This window comes from Ursus maritimus, unplaced genomic scaffold (genome assembly GCF_017311325.1).
Source record: "Ursus maritimus isolate PB19 unplaced genomic scaffold, ASM1731132v1 scaffold_29, whole genome shotgun sequence".
NCBI classification, from domain to species: Eukaryota; Metazoa; Chordata; class Mammalia; order Carnivora; family Ursidae; genus Ursus; species Ursus maritimus.
In genome coordinates, this window is record NW_024425452.1 from 2,535,582 (window position 1) to 2,557,242 (window position 21,661).

At 53.3% G+C, this 21,661-nt stretch overlaps 2 protein-coding genes across 5 annotated transcripts in view; one reads left to right on the top strand and one right to left on the bottom strand.

Moving 5' to 3' along the window:
• Nucleotides 1–19,827, top strand: part of PPP2R5D (protein phosphatase 2 regulatory subunit B'delta) — a 20,328-nt gene extending 501 nt beyond the window's left edge. The window contains exons 2-16 of the mRNA XM_040643495.1: nt 4,255–4,332; nt 14,317–14,527; nt 14,780–14,979; nt 15,068–15,178; nt 15,310–15,402; nt 15,831–15,961; nt 16,095–16,154; nt 16,260–16,368; nt 16,574–16,627; nt 16,937–17,107; nt 17,211–17,338; nt 17,957–18,058; nt 18,162–18,234; nt 18,380–18,496; nt 18,640–19,827. Coding sequence (XP_040499429.1) covers nt 4,255–4,332; nt 14,317–14,527; nt 14,780–14,979; nt 15,068–15,178; nt 15,310–15,402; nt 15,831–15,961; nt 16,095–16,154; nt 16,260–16,368; nt 16,574–16,627; nt 16,937–17,107; nt 17,211–17,338; nt 17,957–18,058; nt 18,162–18,234; nt 18,380–18,496; nt 18,640–18,777 — 1,776 coding nt within the window. The 3' untranslated portion in view covers nt 18,778–19,827. The remainder of the gene's footprint in view (nt 1–4,254; nt 4,333–14,316; nt 14,528–14,779; nt 14,980–15,067; nt 15,179–15,309; nt 15,403–15,830; nt 15,962–16,094; nt 16,155–16,259; nt 16,369–16,573; nt 16,628–16,936; nt 17,108–17,210; nt 17,339–17,956; nt 18,059–18,161; nt 18,235–18,379; nt 18,497–18,639) is intronic.
• On the bottom strand, nt 19,712–21,466 carry MEA1 (male-enhanced antigen 1). Of its 4 annotated transcripts, none has more exons than XM_008691895.2 (4): nt 21,364–21,466; nt 20,599–20,879; nt 20,411–20,513; nt 19,712–20,108 (listed from the first exon to the last, which is right to left on the bottom strand). In XM_008691895.2, exons 2-4 carry the CDS (start codon nt 20,866–20,868, stop codon nt 19,957–19,959), a joined length of 525 nt encoding a protein of 174 aa, XP_008690117.1. In that variant the 5' UTR covers nt 20,869–20,879; nt 21,364–21,466; the 3' UTR covers nt 19,712–19,956. The 4 variants fall into 4 exon arrangements, with proteins under 4 accessions (XP_008690117.1, XP_008690118.1, XP_008690116.2 ...); XM_008691896.2 differs by having other exon boundaries at nt 21,330–21,423; XM_008691894.2 differs by having other exon boundaries at nt 21,393–21,416.
• Between the last annotated feature and the right edge of the window lie 195 nt (nt 21,467–21,661).

A 21,661-nucleotide genomic window follows, 5' to 3' on the forward strand; every position in this document is an offset into this window, starting at 1 on the left:
CCCCCCCCCCGCCCCCCATTGCGCGCAGCCCCTTCTCTTCTTACACGCCTGGGCCTGGGCCTGGGCCGGCCTTCTCCACCGTACCCTACAGCCCCTTCTCCCTCCCCGCCAAGCTCCTTGACCTAGAACTGCTCTGCTTTCTCTCTCCTCCACCAAATCTGGCCTAGGCCCCTCCCTCTAGTTCTTCCTTCACACACAAACTTGTAAGCCAGGACTGAGCCCTTCCTTCTGTTGATGGAACCTCAGAACGTCAGTGCTGGAAGGGACCTCTGAGAGCATTCAGTGCAATCCTTAGTGATACAGATGAGGAGACTGAAGCCCCGATAGGGGAAGGGACTTGGCCAAGGTCACACAGCCTACTTGGAGGCCCAGCTGCAATATCAGGTCTCTTGATTTAAAGGCCTCCTTTGTACCAAAGCCTCCCTAACAGGCATCAACCGACTTGCAGGTTCATCCTGAATCAATTACCTTTCCTAATCTGAGCGAGCTCCTCCCCTTATTCCTAATCTTAGGATAACGTTTGCATTTTTCCAGTGTTGCACCAGTGCTGAATTCCTGCCTTTCTAGGCTACACTACCCTCAAATTGGGAATCTGCCCTTACTATCAGATTAGTTTTCCTTCTTACCCCAAAGGCCAGCCAGCCACCCCTGGACACCCTTGACTTTGTCCTGGTGTCCTGATACAGACTGTTTCTTGATGTTGCCTTCTTTACCTTCCTCTTCTACCTCCATACTGCCTTCCCCTGTTCTTCATCCCTGCCTTTCTCTACCTTCTATTTCCTGCTGTTGCTGAGGTCTGACTCAGAGGTGTGGTTCCTTTGAGGTACAGATTCACACAGAGGATGCTAGGATACCAGTTCCAGCCTCCCCCAGCTTCTCCTCTCCTGGGGTTAGCCCCTCGTGGTGGGGGCTGGCTCTGGCCTGGCACTCTGCTCAGCCACTTTATGACCTGAGAGGTGTCTTGCTTTCATTTGCCCTCTGATGGGCTGGGTCGCTGGGTTGCTGTGTCTGACCTTTATCAGTTCAACTCTTTATCTTGGGGCTTTCAGAGGTTTGGCAGGCAGCTCTGATTCTGGGTTGTCCCCATTACCTCACAGGGACAGAGGTTCTGAGTGGAGGGTTGGTGATGGCGTACTAGGCAGGGAAGCTCCTGGGGTCCTGGGCTGGGCAGGTTGGCGTGCTGCACCCAGGCCCTGTGTCCTTGGGGAGTGGGCCTGCTGAGGTGGTTTGGGCAGCGTAGCTGGGAACGATGCACACCCAAGTCAGCCACACCTGAGGCTAAGGGGCTTCTTCAAGGAGTGTGGATGCGTGGGGAATTCAGGGGAAGCTGGTGGGGTCCCCACCCATTGGTAGTTTTTAGTCTTAACGGAACAGATACTGTCCCAGCTGCAAAAAGCCTTCTTCTACTAGGTGACTGAGAAGAAAAAATTCTTAGACTCGCTAGGACCATAGGTATTTGCCCATAGTATTTGGCTGGGAAAGAGTTTGGAGGAACTGGGGTACCCAGAGCCAGGCATCTTGGATTCCTTTTAAGGTTTAACTTTCAGCTTTTGATTTCCAGTTGCATTTGGCCTCCTTCAGTGGTTAACAAGTCCTGAGGGGAGGGGGGTGACAATGTGACTGAGGTTTGCCTGGATGGGGTGGGAGCAGAGAGGAGGGGTGGGCGGAGGGTCTTTATTTTGGAACCATCAACTCTCCCTGTTCTTCATCTCTGCTGGTCCCAGTCTTGGCCATCCTTCACAGCCTTCTCCCTGAAGACTTCCGTGAACCCTCAGTTAGGAGTGAGCTCTCCCTCCTCCCCTGGATTTGCAGAAGACTTGATAGGTCACTTAGGGTCTTTTTGTGTTCCCTTGGACTGGAATTAATTGTGAACAAATCTTTTCTTCCCCCTTGAGATAGTAACTAAGCTCCATTTTGGTTTGGCATCTTCCTTGCACACAGTAGGCACTCAATAGATGGGTGCTGAGTCAATCCATTAGGGTGATTTGCTTCCTTCCTCCTTATCTCTTTTAGGTTCCCCGGCGGTGTGCCCCAGCTCCTTTCCACCTTCTTCTTGTTTTTCATAATAGTAATAACATTGACTAACATTGGGTTATTCATGTGCCGGACAGTGTGCTAAAGGGAATTGGGTAATATGACTGTTGTCACTTCAAAGATGAGGACTGAGGCTCAGAGAGCCTAGTTAACCTGCTTACGGTGATAGCGCTAGTGAGAGTTGGGCCCGAAGCGGAGTGTGGGCTCCAAACCACCGTGCCGGGAGGCACTTGACTGCTGGGCTGCCCCGGGGTGAGCTGGGGTGTGCTGGGGTGTGTGCATTCCACCTGTTCTGCAAGAGCCCGGAGCAAGGGTGGTGGGCGTGGCTTCCACGTGCCCCCACACACGCCCACGCACGCACGCAGGCAGGCAGCTGGGATCTCTCCTAGGAGCACTCCCTGACAGGTAGGTTTGAGCAGTGGGGCTGGTGGAGGAGTGCTAAAAGGAGAAGGAGCTTGCGGTCAAGCAGAGATGAAACAGGTACAAAGATGGGTCAGCTTTGTCCAAGAGGCCCACGTTTGGGGACTGTCGCCTCAGTGACTCCTGCCTGCACCCCTCATCCTTTTCCTCTACACCCCACGCTCTGAGCCATACTCCCTGGCCCCTTGGCAAGGGGTCAGTGTGCCCAGCCTAGTCAGTGGGCAGTGGAGAGGGTGCTTGGCCCAAAGGAGGAGCGCCTTGTGACACCTGGAGCTGCGCCACACCTGGGAAGGGCTCTCTTCTTCCCTGCCCCCTCTTCCAGCCCACGCAGAGCTCTGTTCTTGCAGAAATCCCTGTGCCCCCATAGTCACTATGACTTAACATTTGTCACTGAAGGGGCCCAGGTGCCATCGAGCGGCAGAATCTCAGAGCTGGAAGTGACTTCCAGGATCCTCCGACCGAGTCTTCATTTAGGGCTCGAATCCCTTCTGCCCCTGATTTAGAAGAGTCAGGAATACTCCTTTGCTCCCGAAGGCTCTCGGGACTGGGGAGCTCGCAGCCCGTTTCTGTGCTGCTAGTCTAGGAGAAAATCCTTCCTCGTTTGGAGCCTCAGCCTGTCTTCCTGCCACTTCAGCCCATGGCTCTTGGCCTCTGGATCCACATAGAACAAGTCGCATCTCTAGTCTGCAGGCAGCTCTTCTTTCTTCGTAAAACCCCCTCTTGCTCACCCACCACCGGGACTCCTCCCTTCCATTGTTAGCCATCCCAGCCTTGCAGCTGTTGCTCTCAGGACAGGCTTTTGAATCCACTCCCAGTATGGGTTGTATTTCGCCAGAAGAAAACCTAGGATTTGTCTTTGTCCCTCCCAAAGTCTGATGCTCACGACTGAACCAGATCTTCCCAAATAGCCCCGTGAAGTGCCAAGGACAGGGGCGCTTCCCCGTCCCCCCAGTGCCAAGCCCTCCACACTCTGTCTGTTAATTGGATGGAAGGTCACGGGGTGCTGTGACGCCCCGGCACTTGGATGGTTTGTGTTGAGCTTGCAGTCAGACCTAAATCCCCAAGTCTTTTTCACATTTTCCCTGTCCTGTCCCTGCGCAGTTGGTTTTTTTGGCCTGAAGCATAGGAAGAGACGCCGGGCAGGCCGGAGCTCTGAGCCAGTGGCCTGGTTCCCGAGGGAGACTTCAGACTAGTGCTCGTCTTTGTAGCAGTTCAGGGTTTTACCCCCATCGCTGTCCCTGTGCTTGTCCACTGGGGCGTTCCTGGGATGATTCCTGTACCTGATTAGGCCAGTAGCACCCTCTAGTCTGGGTGTGATTTGTAATTTCCCAAAAAGGCTTCCAAGTCTTTGCAGATGGCTTTTGGGGAAGAGTGGTGACTCCCTCCCCTCCAGCATGAGAGCCTCGGCACCTCTTGCCTGCTGGAGCCAGAAGCCAGTCTGAGTAGCTTGTTCCATGGGACTTCCCCTGAAAGCTCCTCGCCCTGGTTCTTCCTGGACGGAGGCCCTCCCAGGCCCCAGCTCTTAGACCAGCCATGTGAGGTGACCGAGCATTATCTTGCTTAAATTATCTTCGAGATGTCTTCCTGACCAGATTCCAGACTGTGTGGAGGGACCAACTCTCCCTCTGTGGACCCCAAGTCTTCCTCGCCTGGGCTGGGTACAATGTAGATGCTCGGTGATGCTGACTGATTGATTGATTCCATTGGACAAAGGATAATCACAACACAGATGTAAGGGGTCCAGATGAGGCCTCTCCCTCCCCCTGGCATCTGCTAACTACCTCCATCTTCCTCCTTCAGGAGCCCCCCAAGCTTGCCAAAGGCACGGCCAAGCCCAGCAGCTCGGGCAAGGATGGTGGAGGCGAGAGCACCGATGAGGTAATGACCATGGGCACAGCCCTAGTTACGGTGCAGGCACCAGCTCCAAGTGCTTGACGGCTGGTGGGTGAGGGATCCCCGGGGGGCCAGAAGTTATCCTGGCAGAAGGAACGGGGATTTCCGCAGCCTGGGAGGGGCTTGGACAGCCCAGCCAGGTAGCTGCCCTGGGCAGCCTTCCCCTTTGGCTGGTGTAGAGCAAAGAGACTCTGCAGGTCTTCAGACGCCCCAGCATTTCCCGTGAAAGTCATTTCTCTGACTGCCAACTTTGAGTGATGCGAATTCCTTTCTCCTTAGGGCAAAAAGCGAGGGGTATCAGGTGCTGGGGAGAGAGGAAGAAGTACACGGGTGCTCCGTGGGGCGTGAGTGGCTTCAGCGTGGCTCAGGATAGGGCCGGGGGTGGGGAGCGGCTGGTATTCCTGAGTCTGGCAGGCAGGGCTGGGCCCACTGCCCTTGGTTCTGATCATTTGCTGCTAAAGGCCAGTCAGGAGCAGAGGTCAGCACAGCTTAGCAATCTAGGGCTCTAAAGCAATAAATGGCAAGCCGGGAGAGCACTGGAGGGTGGAGAGACTTAAGTCCAGAGTATGTCCCGGGAAGTTTGGGAGTGTGCTCACTGGGCTGCTCAAGATGGTGGCCAGTCCTGTGGGCACGTTGAGCAAGCACCCCTGTTACTCAGGAACTGGTGATCCTTGGTTTCTCTGCTTCTTCTCTCCTGTTCTAAACCTTCCAGAGGAATGGAAGACAGCAGGAAATAGCTCTCTAATTATGGGCAGAGCTTGTGGGTTTTTGGGGGAAGAAGAGATCGATTAACAAGTGTTTGGGGTTAACCCTGGATTTAGATTTTTCTAGGTACTTCTGGTCCCTGTCACCTCTAAAGAGATCCCAGCCCCACACCTCTGACCATCGTTTTAGGCCTCACTTAAGTAATCAGAGGAAGCAGGGTTGGTTTTCCCCATTTTACAGACATGGGAGTTGAGGACCACGAAAGATGAATTCTTCCTTCCTCTGCACTTATATAGTCCTCTGAACATGTCTCTGGGATAGGCCTTATCACTCGGTGCTGTAACTATTTGTCCAACATGTGTTTCTCTCCACCACACTGTGGACTCTGAGGGGAGGAGCTGCGTGTGCTGGACGGTGCATTGCTTTTTCCCCACACCTGTGTGCTTGTACACTTGGCTCTTTTTTGGAGGTGGGGGAGTATTTTTATTTATATATATTATTTTTTTAAGTAATCTCTAGGGACGCCTGGGTGGCTCAGTCGGTTAAGCATCTGCCTTTGGTTCAGGTCATGATCCCAGGGTCCTGGGATCGAGTCCCACGTCGGGCTCCCTGCTCAACGGGGAGCCTGCTTCTCCCTCTGCCTCCTGCTCCCCCTTCTTGTGCTCTCTCTCTCTGACAAATAAATAAATAAAATCTTAAAAAAAAAAAAAGTAATCTCTACACCCAGTGCGGGGCTCGAACTCGTGACCCCAAGATCAGGAGTCACATGCTTCTGCTGACTAAGCCAGCCAGGTGCCCCTCATGCAGTTGGTTCTTAATAAATCATCAGTCAGCGCTCCTGGAAAACACTCCCTCTGGGCTCAGTCTCCCCTTTAAGAATGGTGACATCTGTGGGACCCACAGGGAAGGTGCCTGGGAGCTGGCAACTGACATTCAAAGCAGCAAGAGGGACTTAGAAATAGGATTTAAAGGGACAGAAAGGAATAGTTAGGGGACTGTTCTCATCTTTTGCCTAACTAACTCCTCCTTGTTACGTTACTAGATAGATTGGATGTCTTGTCCTAAAAGCAGTCTTCCTTGACCACCTCCCCTTCCCTCCCCACCAGGACGTGGTCGGGGCTCCCACTGTCTGCCCTTCTGGCACCCAGTACCACCCCACGGCAGCATTGAACCACAGCTGTAGTTAAAGAATTTGATGTGAATTCGTTGTTCATCAGTTTTAACTCTTGTGTTAGCACGTGAGCTCTGTGAGGCCCCCCTTCCATGCCGAAGGGCCTGGCACACCAGCGGTACCAGTATTTGAATGCATTAGTGACCAATAAGCAAACCAATCAACTTCAAAAAAGTGCTGGAAGTAACCTTAGAGTCTACCCCTCTCCTTTCCTAGGTAGGAAAGTGAAAGCTCAAACAGGCGAAGAAAGATGCTGAGACCAACTACGGGCATTTCTCCACTACCTTTCTGGACCCATGGGTTAAAGGCAGTGGGTTGATACAAGGCCTTTTGGAAAAGGAGAGTGCTGAGTTCCCCTTGGGCTCCGTTCTGTGAAGTGTTGCCCAGGGCTCACCGGTAGGAGGCAGCAGCAGGAGTTGTGTGCGATTGTCCAGGCATGTCCCCGTGGGGCCCCAGGCAGAGGGATGGTAGAAAAGTTGGGGGCCGGGCTACCAGGCCTAGGTCATCCAAAGCCATTTGGCACAGTCCTTTCCTCGCTTTCTGTAGTCCAGAATTTGGGGCTCTTCTAGCCAGATTCACCCTGTGTCATGCATTCGCCAGAGCTTTCTCAGTTGAGCCTAGTAACGATAGATAGCAGCCGCCCCTTATTTTCTTCAGCAGTTCACTTGTGTGGTAGATTGCCAGGGCAGCCATAACAAATGACCACAAACTAGGTGGCTTCAAATGACAGAGATTGATTCTTTCACACTCCTGGAGGCCAGATATCTGAAATCGACATGTCAGAGGCCATGTCCCTCGGAGGTTCTGGGAAAGAATCTCTCCCATGCCTCTGTCCCGAGCTTCTGGTGGTTCTCAGCAATGCTTGATGTTCCTTGGCTTGTGCATACATCATTCCAGTCTCCTCCTCCGTCTTCATATGGGGTTCTCCCCTGCGTCTCTGTGTTCACATTTCCCTCTTCTTCTTGTTTTAAAATTTATTTATTCATTTGAGAGAGAGAGTGTGAGCAGGGGGAGGGGCAGAGGGAGAGGGAGATAAGCACACGCCCCGCTCAGTGGGTAGTCCTACGGGGGGGTGTGGGGGGGCTTGATCCCAGGACCCTGAGATGATGACCTGGGCCCAAATCAAGAGTCTGACACTCAACCGATTGAGCCCCCCAGGTGCCCTTGCATTTCCCTCTTCTTATGAGGACACTAACTATATGGGATTTAAGGCCCACCCCAGCTTGGTTATGTCTGCAAAAACCCTGTTTCCAAATAAGGTCATGTTCACAGGTGTTGGGTTGACTTGAATTTGAGAACAGACACTGTTCAACCAGGCTCTGTCCTAAGACCTTTGCTTGCATTTAATCTTTTGATCTCATTTAATCTAGACAACACTCCCCTGAGGTCATTCCATTATCGTCATCATCCCATTTCACAGATGAAACTGAGGCTTAGTGACGTTAAATAGCATTTACTCAGCCAGTAAACAGTTGAGCTGGAATGCAACCCAGTGTTGTGTGGCTTACGAGCCAGTTCTCCCGTGTTCTTAATGACATGATGACAAGATTCTTGAAGAGTCTTAGAGCGGAAAGGAGCCTTGAGAGATTAGGTCAGACTCACTGTTGACCCACTGCTGCGGGCAGTGGTCCTTCCTGGTCTGTCTCTGGAGAAAGCAGCTCCCTGCCTGGACTCTTCTATGTCCTGTGCCCTGTCCTGAGTTCCGGAAGCAGGGACAGAGGACGGAAGAAATTACCCCAGTCTCATCCACTTCAGCCTGTCCTCCCAGTAGCCAGAGTTGTTACCCTAAAAACATTTTTTTGTTTTCTCAGTCCTCTACTTAGGGGGGCTCAGTTGGTGAAGCGTCTACCTTCGGCTCAGGTCATGATCTCAGGGTCCTGGGACCAAGCCCCGCCCCCCCATTGGGCTCCTTGCTCAGCGGGGAGCTTGCTTCTCCCTCCCCCTCTGCCTGTCACTCCCCCAGCTTTTGCCCGCACTCTCTCTGTCGAATAAATTAAATTAAATTAAATTAAATTAAATTAAATTAAAAAAATCTTACAGGTTACAATTCAAACTCACACTCTGGACCCCTGTGAGCTGGCCCCACCCCATTCTTCCAGCACCCCTCCTGGTTTCTCACCCCGCTGGACTTCCCATTCTCCGATATAAGCCCTTTTATGACCCTGGGCCCTTACCGATGAGATTCCATGGGCGTGGACTACTTTATTTTTCTGCTCTGTTTCTTTGCCTGCTAAACGCACGTTTGTCCTTTGAGAGCCACATCAGAAGTCACCCTTTTCAGAGCGTCTTCACTAATTGTTCAGCCAGAGTGTGTGTTCCCAGATCCGCAGCGGCGCTCTCGGCTTTTTCATTTCCCTGCTCCCAAGCTGCCTGCATGTTGGTCTCGCCCACTGGACTGTGAGCTCTCTGAGGACACCCCTTTTGATCTCTATGGCTTAGCATGATGTTTAATCAGTAAATGAAAGGAGAAGATAAGCACAGCTAGATAGAGCTCTGGATGTCAGGATAGGAGAGAAGGCCTCTATGATCTTGGGGGTCTTAAACTAAAATGATCTTTATTTGACTAGTTAATTCATTAAGCAAAAGTGATGAGGTTAATTTTTGCGTTTTTCTTTTTTTTTCCCTTAAACTTTTTTTTTTTTTAAGATTTTATTTATTTATTTGACAGAGAGAGACAGCCAGCGAGAGAGGGAACACAAGCAGGGGGAGTGGGAGAGGAAGAAGCAGGCTCCCAGTGGAGGAGCCTGACATGGGGCTCGATCCCAGAACTCCGGGATCACGCCCTGAGCTGAAGGCAGACGCTTAAGACTGAGCCACCCAGGTGCCCCGCTTAAACTTTTTTTTAAGTAGTCTCTACCCCCAGCGTGGGGCTCAAACTTATGACCCCAAGATCAAGAGTCACATGCTCTTCTGATTGAGCCAGCCAGGTGTCCCAATCTTGTGTTTTTCACTGTTATTTTTACCTTTCATCTTTTTCTTACGATACTTTTTTTTTTTTTAATATGCTCTTTGCCCACCATGCGGCTTGAACTCAGGAACCCAAGATCAAGAGTCGCATGCTCTACCATCTGAGCCGGCCAGGCACCCCTTACAATACTTTTTCTTTTTTTTAAGATTTTTTAAACAATTTTATTTATTTGAGCAAGAGAGAGAGAGAGAGCGAGCAGGGGGAGAGGCAGAGGGAGAAGCAGACTTCCCACTGAGCAGGGAGCCCGACGTGGGGTTCGATCCCAGGACCCTGAGACCATGACCTGGGCCAGAGGCAGGTGCTTAACCAACTGAGCCACTCAGGTGCCCATTTAAAGATTTTATTTTAGGGGCACCTGAGTGGTTCGTCGGTTGTGTCTGCATTTGGCTCAGGTCATGATCTCAGGGTCATGGGATGGAGTCCGCATTGGGCTTCCTGCTCAGTGGGGAGTCTGCTTCTCCCTCTACCCCTCCCCCTACTCATGCTCTCTCTCTCTCTCAAATAAATAAATAAAATCTTTAAAAAAAATAAAGATTTTATTTTAAAGTAATCTTTACACCTGTGTGGGGCTTGAACTCACAACCCTGAGATCAAGAGTTGCACGCTCTACGGACTGAGCCAACCAGGACCCCATAATAGTTTCTATAGTACTTGATTTCTATTTCTGCCTCCTACTTTATGTTTAAATATTTGGGTTTGATTGTTAATGGTGGCTGCTTTAGGATTAGTTTGGACTAGGGTTGGTTCAGAGTGGGCAAGTTTAGTTGCAGTCTCTTGAATGTGAACTTGTTGCATAAGTTTGAAGTCCCACTTGACTGCTGGAGGCCTGAATCTGGGAAGGCTTCTTGGTGGGAGGAGAAGGACCTCATGCAGAGGAGATGGCCACTACAGAGTCTCAGAAGTGGGACCAGGCAGAATGTAGTAGGGGGCGGAGAGCAGGTTGGCTGGCTTGCCTCTTTGGTCAGTGTCTACCCATGCCTCTTTGGTCAGTGTCTACCCAGAAGGTTCCCGGGGAATCAGTTGCTTCCCATCTCCATCCCAGGTCAGTAGAGAAGTTAAAAGCTGAAGCTTTAGGGCTCCTGGGTGGCTCAGTCAGTCAGGTGTCTGACTCTTGATTTTGGCTTGGGTCGTAATCTCGGGGTCATGGGCTCAAGCCCCACCTCCAGCTCCGAGCTCAGCACAGAGTCTGCTTGTCCCTCTCCCTCTGCTCCTCCCCCTCCAGTGTGCTCTCTTTCTTTCTCTCTCAAATAAATAAAATCTTAAGAAAAAACAAACTGAAGCTTTTCCAGGACGCCTGGCTGGCTCAGTCAGCGGAGCATGCAACTCTTGGTCTTGGGGTTGTAAATTCAGGCTCCATGTTGGGTATAGAGATTACTAAAAAATAAAATCTTTAGAAAATGTAAAAAGAAAGAAAGCAAGCTGAAGCTTTTAGGAGAAAGAGTTGAACATGAAGTGAGCCCCTGGCACAGCCCTATACCTCCCTTCTGACAAGCATGTCTCCCAGTGAAGAGTGAATAGACCAGGGAATGTCTCCTTGAGGCTTGGCAGCCAGGCGCTCTGCTGGCTGGACCAGCTGTCTCTCAGATGCTCCTTGTGTCTGGGGCCCGGGAGCCACTGGTTCTTATAAAACCAGGGTGGCCCGGTGGGGTGGGGCAGGGCAGGCTAAGCTCAGCTGCTCTCGGGCCACCCCCGCCTTCAACGATGCAATCCTAGTAGGGAAGAGACCTTAGGTATCAACCTATTGGTTTTTAAACTTTGATTTTTAGCCACTCAGCCCTCTGTTCTCTTAACCTTCCTTGGAGATTTGTCCATTTCTACGTTAGCAGAGAAAACTGAGGCCTTGCTTCTCTCTTTCTGGGGCCAGTGCCTCCTTTCCCTGGACCTCTCCTCAGTGTGAGGTTTGTGGAGGTGAAGGGCGTCTGTGTTATCTGGGAAGACAGAGAGAGATACGCTCTCCCTCAGAGTTTCGTACCTCAGCTGACACTGAGCCCCTCGCCCTGGTATCACTAATGTTCCTCCCTCCTACTCTGCCCCTGACACTGCACAGTGCTCTGTTCTGATGGGTCCTGACTTGGGACAGGAAAGGTCTGGGCTTGGCCCCCTGTCAATCAACCATCCAGCCCTTCATTGAATGCCTGTTAGGTGCCAGTGCTGACCCTGAGGGGTGCAAACCAGGGTCCTGGCTTTCAAGGCACTTACCGAGTTGGATATGTGAACACACCAAGCAAGAAGCATTACCAGGGATGGTCACAGAACCAGTGAAACAGACAAGTAGTGTTGAGAGGTCAGGGGTAGGGACTGGACACCAAAGGGTTGGAGTTGAGAAGGGTTTTTGGAAGAGGGTGGGACTTAAATGGATCTTGAAAGATGAAATGCTTTCTTGGGTGCCCCCATTGTATGTATTTATTTTTTTTAGAGAGAGAGGAGAGAGAAGGCAGGGAGGGGCAGAGGGAGAGAGAGAATCTTAAGCAGGCTCCAAGCCCAGCATGGAGCCCATCATGGGGTTCGATCTCACAACCCTGAGATCATGACCTGAGCCAAAATCAAGAGTCAGACGTGTAACTGACTGAATCACTCCGGCACCCCTTGGGTTCTCCCATTTTAGACTAAGGAAGATAATGGACCCATGGGAACATTTGAGGTGTGCTAGTTTTAGGGATTTCCAGATTGCATTCCTAAAATCCAGGAATGGGAAATAATTAATCGTGATAATAGTAGAAGATACTTCTCGTAAAGCACTCCTGTGAGCCATATGATGTTCCCCTAAATCCTTATTACAACCTTATGAGGTAGGTACTGTTGTCATCCCCACTTGACAGATGAGAAAACTGAGGCAGGCAGACTATATGACTTTCTGGAGGTTACTTGGCTAGTAAATGACAGAGCAGGAGTCAAACCGAGGCAGTCTAGCATGCGTCCGTGCTTTTGATCACTAAGCTCCACAGATAAGGGTTTGGTTGTTCCTACAACAGGGAAATGAAGGCCCGAAGCAGGGGTGGGTCTGATCCACTCCGAGCTCTGGTCTCCCACCCTTCTGCCTCTCTCCCCTATCCCTCCCTGAGGTATGACCCATGTGCCAGATGCAGGGGGAGAGACCCCAGACTCCAGGGTGCCTTTCACAGTCTACCCAACATCACACTGGCTGAGCGCTGGTCACGGCAGGAGAGGAGTGTGGCGGCTGCTCTTGCCCCATTTCCTTGCACTCCCCTAGTCAGAGTAGTGTCTGGAGCGGTCGTTTCAGGTGGAGGAGAAGGCCAGATGGCCAGAAAGGTAATGAGCTACCCTGCACCCACAGGCCTGCCCCGGGCTGGCTCCAGTGCGTTGTCTCCTCGCCTCTGATCCCCAGATAGGTCACAAGCTTGACATAATCGTTTCTATAAAAAATTCAGAGCCTACAAAGCATAGCGTTTCTGTCCTCGTCCCTTCCCCCTATCCCAGAGGATTTCCCATTCTCCCATTGTTGTGGTAGGAAGTCAGATTTTGGGGAGGAGGCTGGAGGAGTGGTGGGGATGGCAGGTATGAGGACAGAAGGTCAACTTCTCCTGTGGTGTGGCGGCCAGCTGGACATGGCCTCAGTCCTCTGGTCCCGCTGCAGTCCTGGGGGCAAGGGTTGTCCTGTGGCTCCGCTCTGCCCTCTTCCCACAGGTGGTTACCTGCCAGGACCTGGGGGTGGACAGCCCCACACACACCTGTGTGTAGCCCTCTGAAAAATGGGCTTTGTGGGGCTCCGACACCCGTGTCTGGGAGGAAGTCAGGAGATAGCTTTTAAAAATCAGCAGTTTTTCTCCAATTGTGTAGAAGGGTCAGCTAGTACAACATTGAGAACAGTAGAAAAAAGTCACATATTGTGCTACAACGGGAGACGGTCATGAACACAGTGGTGGACTTGCTCTCGTTTCTTCCTCCTTCACTGGGTTTTGCTTTCCGTGCGTGTGTCAGAGTGTGGGTGAGCTCATTCTGCACATACAGTTTTGCATTATCCGTATAGGAAGCAATTTTCTGTCATTACGTAGTTTTAGGCTTCGTTTCGTTTTATTTTAAATTTTTGTCAACATGACAACATGTACATTGTCAGGAAAGTCAGGTAGGACCCTTGGTTTTATAATGAAGAGAACAGTCCCTGCTGAGCCCCCTGTTCTCCTGTTGTTCCGTGGCGACCACTTTCAACTCCCCTTTCCTTGGAAATTGACTTCTATACTTCCAAATAAGATTCTTCTACTGCTTTTTTTTCCTTTAATTTTCGAGTGTTAGATATTATCTATTGACTTTCTACTATGGAAAATTAAGGCCTCAGTGCCTTAGATCTCCAACCCAGACATTTCCCATGCTCCCAAAATACTTATCACCAATTTTGGGCAAATTACTATGGCTGTGTAAATATTTTCCACAGCTGAACCATGTGTGATTACATTTAGTACCTAGTTTTTATAAACATAATTCTAACTCCATGATTTTCCTTCTATCTATCTATCTATCTATCTATCTATCTATCTATCTATCTATCATTATAAATAGGGCTGTAAAAGTGCACACAAAGCCTTCTTTTTTTTTTTAAAGATTTTATTTATTTATTCGACAGAGGTAGAGACAGCCAGCGAGAGAGGGAACACAAGCAGGGGGAGTGGGAGAGGAAGAAGCAGGCTCCCAGCGGAGGAGCCCGATGTGGGGCTCGATCCCAGAACGCCGGGATCATGCCCTGAGCCGAAGGCAGACGCTTAACCGCTGTGCCACCCAGGCACCCCACAAAGCCTTCTTTTATATGAAGGATTTTTCTCTTTTCCTTTTCTTGTTTTTTTTTTTTTAAGATTTTATTTATTTGTCAGAGAGAGAGCATAAGCAGAGGGAGAATCAGGCAGACTTGCTGTTCATGAACTAGAACATTTCGAAGGCTCTTGATGCACAGGCAGTGGGCACCATTTTGGAAGACACCGCTTCCTGACCCCTCTCTTCTAGGGATAATAGATGTTAGTTATCTCTGATGCTGACCAGAGCTGCTCCAGGGTAGGAGACAGCTGCTTGGCTGCCCAGGCCTATACAGGCCTAAATGGACGGAGGGATGGGCGGCGGCCCAGGGTGGGAGGCGTACCTCGGGGAGCCGACTTCAACGACCCACTTGTTTGACTAGGCCCAGCCGCAGCCGCAGCCGCAGCCGCAGCCCCAGCCCCAGCCCCCATCATCCAACAAGCGTCCCAGCAACAGCACGCCACCCCCGACACAACTCAGCAAAATCAAGTATTCCGGAGGGCCCCAGATCGTCAAGAAGGAGCGACGGCAAAGCTCATCCCGCTTCAATCTCAGCAAGAATCGGGAGTTGCAGAAGCTTCCTGCCCTGAAAGGTACTTGGAAAAGGTCAAGGGGGCTGGTGCACCAGGCCTAGGGGTCACAGGGCATTGGCCGAATGGAGGCTTGGGGTATTTTGGAGGGATGGAAGTTCTGCAGAATGTGTGAGAGGGAGTTCCGCCGGGGCTGGGGCTGCCAGGGGAGCAGGCTGGCAGCAGGTCGGGGTAGGGGAAAGTTCTGTAAGGCAAGTGGCGCCTGGCAGCGAAGGGCCGGGGAGGAGAATATGACTGTTGCCTCGCCACCCCCAGATTCGCCCACCCAGGAGCGGGAGGAGCTCTTTATCCAGAAGCTGCGCCAGTGCTGCGTCCTCTTTGACTTTGTATCAGATCCGCTCAGTGACCTCAAATTCAAGGAGGTGAAGCGGGCAGGACTCAACGAGATGGTGGAGTACATCACCCACAGCCGCGATGTCGTCACGGAGGCCATTTACCCTGAGGCGGTCACCATGGTGGGCACTGGGCAAAGGGGGGAGCGGGCAGGGCCAGCGGCTGTGGAGAAGCCTGGACGGGAGCTCTCACCTGGGTCCTGCCCCTCAGTTTTCAGTGAACCTCTTCCGGACGCTGCCACCTTCATCAAACCCCACCGGGGCCGAGTTTGACCCTGAAGAGGATGAGCCCACCCTGGAAGCTGCCTGGCCCCATCTGCAGGTATCGGAGTGAGGGGGCAGGCGGGCCCTGGCTGCAGGGAATGGGGCGCTCAGAGACCTGCAGCCGGGGGGTGCGGAATCGCCCAGCTCTTGGGGAACGCCCCCTAAGCGGATGCTCATTGTCCCCGACAGCTCGTGTATGAGTTCTTCTTACGTTTCCTTGAGTCTCCTGATTTCCAGCCAAACATAGCCAAGAAGTATATCGACCAGAAGTTTGTCCTTGCTGTGAGTCCCTGAAGTTCCCGTCCTGCCCTTCTTCCAGTGCATGAGCTCTAGCCCCGCAGCCCTCGCTGCAGGCCCCGCTCCTTCTCCATCTGCTGAGTATATGGGCTTTCAGCCGGGTCCGGTACAAAGCGACTGGTGGTGGAGGGTTGGATAAACAAACCTCTCTGCTCTCAAGAAGCTTCCAGCGTAACTGAAGGAAACAAGCAAGAGTTACCTGTGCCCCGGCAGTGGGGCATGTAAACGTGCACGCCCAGACATCACGCTGGGGAGAGCCATGTGAGAGCAGCAGTCTGCTCGCCAGGGACTTGTCCCCACCCCCCATCCAGAGAACCTCTGGGTGTCCCCTGGCTAGGACCCTGTGTCTCCCCAGCCCTGGCCTTTTCCTGGCTCCTGCCTCACCCACCACCTTTCCCCTTGCCGGCTCGCAGCTCTTGGACCTGTTTGACAGTGAGGACCCTCGAGAGCGGGACTTCCTCAAGACCATCTTGCATCGCATCTATGGCAAGTTTCTGGGGCTCCGGGCTTATATCCGTAGGCAGATCAACCACATCTTCTACAGGTGAGGCCAGGAGCCAGGCTTAGGAGCAAAGCAAGCCTTGCTAAGTTGGGGTGGGAGCAGAAGGTAGGGGGATTCTGCAGAGAGCTGCAGGGACATCAGGGATTGTCAGGAGAGCCTTTCTTTCTTCCCTCAGGTTCATCTATGAGACAGAGCATCACAACGGCATTGCTGAGCTCCTCGAGATCCTTGGCAGGTGAAGGGGGTGTGGGGACACGCATGCCTGAGGAAGGTTGGGAGGATTGGAACACTGAACTTGGACGCGGCCCTTTGGTCCTAACCAACCTCCCGTAACTCCTAGCATCATCAACGGCTTTGCCTTGCCCCTTAAGGAAGAGCACAAGATGTTCCTCATCCGTGTCCTGCTTCCCCTTCACAAGGTCAAGTCCCTGAGTGTCTACCACCCGCAGGTGAGCCGCCTTCCTCCTGATGGTCCCTGCCTGACAGCAGAGAGGGAGGGGAAGGTATTCCAGCTGGGATGGGGGTGGCAGAAGGAGTGGGTGGGATGATTTCTCTTTACACCTCTTCTTCCATTCTGGGCTTTTGCTTCTGTCCCTGACATCTCTGAGACCTGGGCCCTGTACCTCACCTCCTTTCTACCTCACCCTTTTGCAGCTGGCTTACTGTGTGGTACAGTTCCTGGAGAAGGAGAGCAGTCTCACAGAGCCGGTAATTCCCCTTCCCAGCCCCAGGACACCTCTTCTTGTCAGTTAGACTTGCCAGCCTGTCTATCGAGTAATGCCATAAGCAGGGGCTCAGGAGGAATGTGGCCCAACAGGTGACACGCTTTCCTCTCTGAAGGAGGACGATAACCTATATATACCTAGAAAACAAATCCAGGTCAGAGAAACGTGAGCAGTTGGCGGGGGGCACCCAAGCTGTGCCCACCAGGGTGGGGAGAAAGGGCAGGAAGACTTCCGGCAGAAGCAGGCAGGTGTTGAGGGAGAATTTTCTCCCCATGTCCTGTTCTTCTCACAGGTGATTGTAGGACTTCTCAAGTTCTGGCCCAAGACCCACAGCCCCAAAGAAGTCATGTTCCTGAATGAGCTCGAGGAGATTCTGGATGTCATTGAACCTTCAGAGTTCAGCAAAGTGATGGAACCACTCTTCCGCCAGCTTGCCAAGTGTGTCTCCAGCCCCCATTTCCAGGTGAGACTCAGACCAGCACAGCCCCGTCCCGCCTCCCAGAAACCGAGGAGGGTTTCCAGCAGAGCGACCCGTATCCCTGCTGAGTCCCACCTGTCCCCACCAGGTGGCGGAGCGTGCCCTCTATTACTGGAACAATGAGTACATCATGAGCCTGATAAGTGACAATGCCGCCCGAGTCCTACCCATCATGTTCCCTGCCCTCTACAGGAACTCCAAGAGCCACTGGAACAAGTATGGGGCTGGGGCAGGGTTGGGCGGTGGGACTCTGGTTTTGGAGCCTGTGAGGGTGTGGGAGAACTGAAGAGCCAGTGGCCTCATCTGGTCACCGAGCGGGGTGGGGGCAGGGGCGGCTGGCGCCCACTGCACGCTGATGGGCCCTTGAGGACCTGCCCGGGAGGAGGCCGGTGTATGAGACAGGGCTGTGGTACCATCTAGCGGAGCGGACTTAGACCCTTTCTCACGGCCAGATAGTCTGCAGCTTTGGAGACCTAATGCCGTGCTCCGAGAAGCCCATGTGATCTTTTTAGCATGTGCTGAATCCCAGTGTTGTAGAGGCTTTCGTGCTGAACGCAAGTGCTGCTGGGAGCCGGCCAGAGGCTAGGAAGTGGTGGGAAGAAGGTAGGTCTTGGAGCATGGGAGGCCAAGGATAGACAGGCGGACTGTTAGCTATAAAGACCCTGAAATGGCGGTCTCCAGTCACATGACTTGGCTAGAGAGAGCAGCTTACACCGCAGAGGTCTGTGAAAACCCTTAGCAGAGACCCCTCCCAGGAGAGAGCCGACTGGGGTCCTGGCACTGCCCTCGGTGTCCGTGAGGCCTCCTACACCGGACCCTTCTTCCTGGCGGCAGGACAATCCATGGGCTGATATACAATGCGCTGAAGCTGTTTATGGAGATGAACCAGAAGCTGTTCGATGACTGCACACAACAGTACAAGGCAGAGAAACAGAAGTGAGTGTCTCTCTACCTGGGGGCTTCCGTCTTCACCCCCCGGGCCCCTTTGCTTCTCTCTCAAGCCCACCTCCCCCGCTCCACCCCGTCCTTGCTCCCTCAGGGGCCGGTTCCGAATGAAGGAAAGAGAAGAGATGTGGCAAAAGATCGAGGAGCTGGCCCGACTTAATCCCCAGGTGAGGTTTTGCCGCCACTGCCCTGAACTCCGGGGCCCCATGTGGCTGAGGGAGGGTTTGTCTGAGGAGGCACAGGAAGCAGACGGGTCCAGCAGCTTCTGAAGTGGCTCTCAGCGCCTGCCCGCGGCTCTCCTTTCCTTGTCAGTATCCCATGTTTCGAGCCCCGCCACCACTGCCTCCTGTATACTCGATGGAGACAGAGACCCCCACGGCAGAGGACATCCAGCTTCTGAAGAGGACAGTGGAGACAGAGGCCGTGCAGGTGGGAAGGCACAGAGGGAGTGGGGAGCAGAAGTAAGAGCTCCGGAAGGGAGGGGAGACGGGAGCCAAGGAATAAGGGGAGGAAACCACAGAACCTGTTGGGAGTTGGTCAGCATCCCTCACCTTCCCCGCACCCACACACAGATGCTGAAGGACATCAAGAAGGAGAAGGTACTGCTGCGGCGGAAGTCAGAGCTGCCCCAGGACGTGTACACCATCAAGGCGCTGGAGGCCCACAAGCGGGCGGAAGAGTTCCTAACTGCCAGCCAGGAGGCTCTCTGACCCCCTTGCCATCCTACCACAGGGCCACAGCCCACTCAGCCCTGGGACGCTGCCCTGGCCCTCCACCCTCTGCTCCCCACTGGCTGACTTGGGGCAAAGCAGTGCCTCTCTAGCTACTCTAGGGAGGGGATGCGGCACTTGAAGCGGGGACCCTCACACAATGGTCCCTCTTCTCCCCCAAATGTGTTCATGCCTCCCTGTGGCTAGTACAGACAGGCTGAGCACTGAGGTCCTCCGTGCTCAGACAACTTGGGGATGCCTGTCCCCCTCCTGCTCCTAACCCCACAGCGACCTGAGGCTGCTCTGAGAAATACACACAGGAATACATAGGCTCCTCTCCCCTTCCCTTTCTCCTCATTTGAACTCCAGGTGTCCTTCCTTCTCTCCCTCCCCTGCAGAAGCATATAGGGAGCAGCAGGAGATGGCTCTCACCAAAGTTATGTCAAGCCCCATTGGCCCCTGGAGTAGCTGGAGGGGAGCCAACCCCCAAAAGGCACAAGTAGGCCCCCAGCCCCAGCAGTGTGCAGGCTGATGGGGTTGAATTATTTTCTCTTAACCCCTGCCTGACCAAGAGAACATGGGAGGTCAAAAGGAGAAAAGCATAGGCTATGGACAATAGGTGATGAATACAGGGCCCGGATGGACCAAGAGAAGGGGGTGAACAAATACCCTACCCTGTGCCCCCTCTTTGGTGAGCAGCAGCCCTGGGATCACAGACATGGCAGGGACCACCCTGGGGCTGACTGCTTTCCTGTGCTGTTGGTTCCCAAAGCTAGGAGGGAGCAGTGCCCCAAGCATGGCTCCCCCAACACCTATTTATTTCCTTGTTTGTGCTGATGATGGGCAGGCCCCCATTTGTCCCTTTCGGACACCTTGGCGGGGCAAGGGGCTGAGGAGGGCCAGACCCAGGTTCCAGGGGCACAGGCAGTGCAGCTTTTGGCTGTGTACATAGGGTGCTTTATTCTCCACAGAGTGATACATGCTAGGATGGGTTGGGCTTGGGCCGATGTCCCCATATGTACAGAACTGAATAAAGTGGGTCTCTGAGAAGAAGTCTGATTTGCCTTGATGTGAAAAGCAGATGGGAAAGATGGAGATGGACGTTACAACCAGGGATGTGTTCAGTCCTGTGCTGGTTCTGGCCTGGAATGCAGGGAGGTAAGGCAGCTCGCAGGGTAGTCACTTCCAGGCTGGGGCCCCCTGCCGGGCTTGGAGGGCCTTCTGTACCACATCTTCCCACTGGGCATCTGATATCTCCCGAGCCCAGGCAGGAACTCCTGGCGCAGGCAAGCTTACTCCAGCCATCGTCCTTTTCACCAGCTCCACATGTTCTGAAATCACAGAGAATGGTCAGGGGATAGAAACTGTGGGACCAGCTCTGCTCTCCATTCTTTGAGTTAACCCATAACCCTTGGGCTAGGAAGGTGACCAAATCCATCTTGTTATTTCCAGGCAAGCCTGCCCATCACCCAAGTCCAGCACAATAGCATTTTACCTGGATTCTGGAGTCTGTAGAATCTTAGATTACAAACTTGTTTTAGGAACCGGCTGTTCCTCCGTGACTTCCCTTTACTGGGTCTGACCAGTCCCTTTCCTCCATCATTATTCCAAAATGAAAGAATGCTCTCTTTACCTGGGTCCATGGGAATAGAGCTGTGGTTACTCAATCCTGTAGCTCCCTCCTCCTCTTCATCCTCGCTCTCTAATGGTGGGTCTGGCAAATGAAGCCCCAGGGCCTGCAGAGCCAGAGAAGACAGTTCAGGGCCAGCCCTTCGGGGATCCCAGCTTCACCTGGCCAGAGCAGTGCCTCCTCCGCCATACCTGGATCCGATCCTGAATATCAGCAACTACATCTTCTCCATCCCCCACCGGTGCCAGCTCCACCTCGTCTTGTTCAGGATCTTGGTTCAGGGGCTGATAGGAGTAGCCAGCTGGGCCTGCCCCCGTTTCCTCCTGCTCTTCCTCAGGCTCCTCGCTGCTCCAATCCCCAGTGCCTTCCGTAGGACCCTGGTGCGGCCCTAGTTCCTCAGTCTGATTGGGGAAGATACGCTCGGGGCCCATGGTGTCTCCCCCTAGAACTACTGCTGCCATCCGGGCAGGGGCTGCAAGAACAGGGAGGCAGAAGGATAGGGATCGAATGAAATTTAGGTCCACCTTCAGCCCTTCATCCAGTTCCTTGTGGTCTCCTGGGTCCGCAAAACATTCAAACGCTCCCAAGCTTCCTGCACCCCACCCTCTCCTGGGCCCTCCACCTTTTAAATCGACTCATACCTTTAACCGAGGCCCACCCGACTTAACTCTGCCAATTCTTAAATAACAGCCCAAACGGAGTCCGCGCCACCAGCGAAAAGACACTCGGTCCAGAACCCCGCCCTCCCCTACCCCCCGACTTGGGAGCTCCGGGTCGCCAAACAAGCTCCCCTAGACAGGGCGTACCCTCCCCTTCTCCCCTCTCCAAGGTGTTCCCTTCTGTACCGCCTGACAAACACCCTTCGGGCCCCAGGGGATCCCCTCAAATGGCCCCAGGTGCGGCGTCCGCCACCCGCCCCCACCGATTCTCGGCGCCGGTGTTTCCGCGCGCCTCACCCGCTCCGAGCCCGCGGCTGAACCCGCACCTCCACTTCCGGCAGGGCAGGACGTAGTCGGGCGCCTGGTCCTCCCGCCCCGCCCCGTGTTCATGATTGACGCGAACGAGGACGAGGAGTACGCCCCTTGCCCCGCCTCCGCCATCCCCTGCCCCGACAACAAAGGACTACATTACCCAGTGACCCCTACGGGTTTTGACACATATAAGCACATGCGCACAATCTCCTTCGCCTCCGGCCCACTCCTCGGCCCCTCAGGACCCTCCGGAAACCCGTGGACTACAAGTCCCGGTAGGCTT